The sequence below is a fragment of the Pecten maximus genome, chromosome 16, assembly GCF_902652985.1.
Source record: "Pecten maximus chromosome 16, xPecMax1.1, whole genome shotgun sequence".
NCBI classification, from domain to species: Eukaryota; Metazoa; Mollusca; class Bivalvia; order Pectinida; family Pectinidae; genus Pecten; species Pecten maximus.
This window is the reverse complement of record NC_047030.1, coordinates 31114746-31119770: the sequence shown is the minus strand read 5'-3', so window position 1 is coordinate 31119770 and position 5025 is coordinate 31114746. Positions and strand designations below refer to the sequence as shown.

The following is a 5025-nucleotide window of genomic DNA, read 5'->3' as shown; positions in this document are numbered from 1 at the left end:
CACCACACTTCAAAAGTTGTCTTCATGAAAAAAGTCCTCTTTAAAAAAAAATTGTCAAGCGTAAATTAACCATAAATTAAAAAAAATAATGGATTTTCATTCCTTAAAAAAAATTCTACCTATATTATTCTTCAAATAATTTTAGAAATATATTGAATTGCATATGAATATGAAGTGATTCAACTACAAATATTTGTGATATTTGGAAGTTAAGTCAACTAGGCTTTTTCAGAAATACTTCACCAGAGACTTACTCTTGCAGACTGTGCTCAGCCTTGGCATAGTGCCAAGTATATATATAAATGTAGGTTGTATCTGGTTTGTAATACTACTACTACAGTAACTCCTGCTGACTGAGAAGGCTTTTTTCAAAGTAATCAAAAGCTGTTTTCTAAAGCTTTAAAAATTAAAAGGCTGCAAATGGGAGACTTATTATTGGTTTTTTTATATAGGTATACAAAAATGTCGCTGAAATGCTCTACATAATTGCAATTGAAAAACAACTGAAATTATAATTAGGCAACAATTTCACACTCATTGATTGTAAAGTCTGACTATAAACAGTCTGTATACTCTATCTATAAATGGTTAAAGTGTCTTAATTATATAAAACTTCACTGATGTTGTTGATCCGAAAGTTATATAAAAATGTGAATATCCTGTTTTAATTATACTACCTAGTAATTATAACATGTAACACAATATTTGTACAATAGATGATCATGTCGCAATATTGGCTTTTTTACCATTTATAACATCAAAACATTTCTTTACAGAGAATGTCAACTTGTGTTTACATAGTGGTAACAGGCATACAAAAAGATGTTTCTGATTTGATGCTTCAATTGCGAGTTTTATCTGAAATCCAGTCAGGGCACAAGCTGAAATAATTGTCTTCTGATCATATATATTATATCTTCAATAAAATCGAAATGCAACGTCAAGACTACAAAATAGGCAGTCACCATCTACTTCACATTATTAGTAAACACAACCATTCATAAAGAAAACAGCTCTTTGTTCTCTCTTGGAATTAAGTGACCGAATCGAAATTACATCATATTTATAAACACACATATACTTATCAAGATACAGGATACTTATAGAAGGTTTCTGTGGGTTTAATCTGACCAGAATTTCTACTAATCTGTCGTGTGAACTACTGAGAGTCCTAGACGAAATCCTAGTACCCAGACAGACAGGGCTACACACAGAGGTCAATCCCCTCAGGACAACAGGCACAGAGGTGGTCATAGGGGCCATACAAGGGTCAATCAGTGAGGTATGATGTAACACTAAATCAGTGTTATGTCACAAACCCCAGGTGAGTGAGGCCAGGTGTGAGGTAACCTTACAGCACAACCTGGTATACCATTACAGTACCCTCCGGCCATTAGCTACCCTAAGACTGGTGAACCATGGCCAGTTTATATAAGTGATTGTTCAACAAGTGTAAAACCTCACTAACATTTGTATTAGTGATGTAATATCTACAGTATTTGTTATGTGGAAAAAAACAAGTTTTTTTATTCAAAACAGCACCAGTTTGAACCACTATAGTATAAATAAGACCAAGAGAGACAATTAACAGTAAATGTTGTAATAAATTTGATTTGGCCAAACAAAGCAGATTCAAAGTTATGACTTTATTTTAGCATAGTAGGTTGGTTTCTTTCAGAATAATTAAGAAATTAATCTTCTATAACTGATTTATTTAACAACTTAACAAAAAATATTTTCTATCATAAAAACAGAAAGAAGTGAAATTGTTAGAGATTTGATCTTACTCATTCTGATAAACATATTTTTTACACTTGAAATGATGACCAATACTTTTCATTATTTTTTTTTTATAATAAAGGTTTATACAAAATGTTTTCATGACTTCAACAGTGCTTCAGTGAAAATTGCAATAGAAACTGAAGCAAACAATAAGACTGATAAAATAAGGGTCTGATTTATTTAAAAGTAAATAATTCTGAAGTAAACAGGAAACATTTGTTTGTGTCTCGACACATTTTCATGTTATAAAGGATGCACGAGAACATTTGCGATGTTTACAAAGATTCCTGCTACATTCATATACAATGGTGTGTGGTGATATACGATATGGGTGGATTGACATTCGATTACGTAAACAGCATAAACATGTGTAAACAAATAAGCATGACTGCACACAGCCATGATTTTGAACAATTTATTCTCTATACTGCTTCATTTTTATAACTTCAACAGTCAACACAAAGAAAGTTATTTATTAAATTGTAAAAGAACAATAAACCAAAAAGTTAATGTGTAAATAAAAATGAAAAAAAATATAGATTTTTTTGTTCAGATATTTTTGTTTTCTTTTGATGAATTGGAATATGTGTTATTATTACCCATGAATTTTAAAATCCTTAAAAATAACATGGTATTTTTAATTTTACTTATATATCTTGTGTTTGAAATTTTACTAATATACATCTATCACCCTTGTTGTTTGTACCTTGTAAAAACAAAACATTTTATCACCCTTTTCTCCAAAATTATCAAACAATTAAACAATGGTTATGCTATTTCCTGTTGTCTTATATCTGAAATTATTTATTTCAAACTTCTGAAAAATGAAATGACCTATATAGTACAAAGGATGAACGATTTGGCATGTCGTCAAAAACACCTTGTTGTCATCCAGACTGTAGGCTAGACCACAGACGGGGTTCGTTGGGCTGGCCTAAAACTATCCTGAACATCAATCTAAGCTAAGTAGTTACATTTATATAAATAGAAATATTACAATCATTCTGTGTGTAATTGAATAATTACTGTGTCGAGTCTAAGTTAATTCGAGTGTAACCCCCTCTCGGATAATGGGTTGGTCCTTTTCCGGCCGCTAACGAGGTCGCCTAGCCCGTTATGTAACTGGGATCAGAGAGTAATCCTCTCTGAAGGGGGTCACCGGTTCCGAGTTGGAGTAAACAACTTCTACGGTAGAATCCATTTATAGAGTTGAACGGGTTCGCCAGCTTGCAAATAAATTTGGCACCGTCTGCATTACGGATTCACGATATTTAAGCACTTGCCAAAACTTTAAACTAGAGAACAGGGAAATATATATCAGATTCACGGTGTATATATCCAATTTACATACTGTATATTACACATGTATACATTTACATACATTTATAAACAATGTATAAAGATGTTTTACTACTTACTATATCTAATTGTTTAGCATCAAGGAGACACTTCACAAATATCAATTATGTATCTAAAACACAGAAAATAATTGTACAAACAACAGTACATATCATGACAACGGGAAAATACCAACCTGTTTTCGCTTGTACTTGTTCCCCGAATCAAACTTGATTTTCATTCTTTCAAGAATATCTTGTAATTTATCCTTCCCGTCCTGATCTTTCGCGAGGAGGAGATAGGATCTCCAATTAGCTGAATCAAAACCCCAATGACAAGTCCTATTTTCTAGGGCTTTGTGAGAATGACACACAAACTTCTGGGTACTAAATGATCCCAAACAATCCACACACTGGATACATCTAGCGTCCGCATTACTATACAACTCTGGGTTAAAAATGCCTTTGCACTTTCCAAAACATTCGTGATAGACTTTGAAGCTATCTGGTGAAGGGGGCTCGTGGAATTTTTCCGGTGATCTATGAAGTAAAGCATTACAAAGACGTTCAGCATCGGTTTTGGTTATAAGTCCACAACTCGGTGCGTTTAGGGGCAAAATCCCCGTCACCTTCAGAATGTGAAGTTGTTCAGGATTACATCTCGAACAAAAAATATGTAATTCGTCACAAACCGCGTTGATTTGTTGCAAGCTGAACTCACGTAAAACAGTATTGAGAATCTGTGGTAAACACAATCGCTTTTCACCTCCTACTAAAAAACAGGCGATCCTCTCTTCCTCGAGTAACGTTTCAATCTTTTCACTTTTACTCGGTGTGTCCACTGGGGTAAAAACCGGCATCTGCTGAACCGGGAAAGGGGGAGGGGGTACCCTCAGAGATTCAAAATCCACACCCTTGTCCGATGGAAGTTTCTTTACTAGGGCCTTACGATACTCTTCGAGCTCAGCCATGTCGGAGGGCGAGAGCAGACTCGGAAAGCCGCCCGGCCCTGGTCCCTGTAAACTTCTCATTGCAGTCGTTTGAAAGTTTTTCAGGACCCGCTGTACATGGGGATTAAGACCCTGATGAGCGAGGTGTTCCATCAAAGCTTATTTTCCGTTCACACAGCATTAAAATCCGCACTAGGTTTCTCTCCTTCTCCGTTCCTTGTTGTCACACATGTAGTCTATCCGCACCGATGTCTCTCGACCGAATAGTTGGCTGTTCCAACAACTGTGCGGAGGCGGTGTATTATGACCTCATTTAAGTCTATCGCGTTTACGCTGTTGTGTTAAACCTTCTTTTATCCTAACCTCGACTCTACATCACGTTTATAATGTTTGTCTAATGTCGAGTAGTTTTTTTTTGTTATAAATGGACGAAAGTATGAAAATACGGCATGGCCGTATGTTTTGATTAATGTCGCCGTTCTTTTTACCTCCCTCGCACAAGTCTCCTTTAATAAATTTTAAATTGGAAGTCATTAACATTTTATTTTGAGAACCAGAAACCGTTTTCAACTTTATAAAATACTTATGTATATGGACTGAGTTTTTGAGACGATAACATGACAAGACTTGTGGTCAGATAAGGAAAAAAACAGGAGGGCATGTTGGTCGATCTGTCTGGCGGCAGGCAAATGAACATTCAGTCGTCTAGCCTAAGTGACGTCATGTCGTCTACCGCACTTATTGATAAAGAGCCGACTATAGTCTGTTTCATGAAAGTAATCAATGTACGCGAACCGATACGATTCCCTCCCTTGACTAGGTAACTAAGGCTGATCTTGAGCAAATAAAGAAATACATTTTGTAATAGAAATAAGAAATGCGAGATTGGTCAATTCTTACAGTGGATTAGTGTTATATATTTTGTAATAGAAATAAGCGATGTGTGATTGATCAAT

The 5025-nt window shown here is 35.0% G+C and overlaps 1 protein-coding gene across 1 annotated transcript; it reads right to left on the bottom strand.

The window, feature by feature from the left end:
* Positions 1-3292: 3292 nt before the first annotated feature.
* On the bottom strand, positions 3293-4730 carry LOC117344755 (ski oncogene-like). The gene has a single exon (XM_033907583.1). It carries the CDS (start codon positions 4220-4222, stop codon positions 3293-3295), a length of 930 nt encoding a protein of 309 aa, XP_033763474.1. The 5' UTR covers positions 4223-4730.
* Between the last annotated feature and the right edge of the window lie 295 nt (positions 4731-5025).

Bases quoted from the DNA above. Each gene is read 5' to 3' on its own strand.
- LOC117344755 (XM_033907583.1), bottom strand. From the start codon at position 4,222: ATGGAACACCTCGCTCATCAGGGTCTTAATCCCCATGTACAGCGGGTC.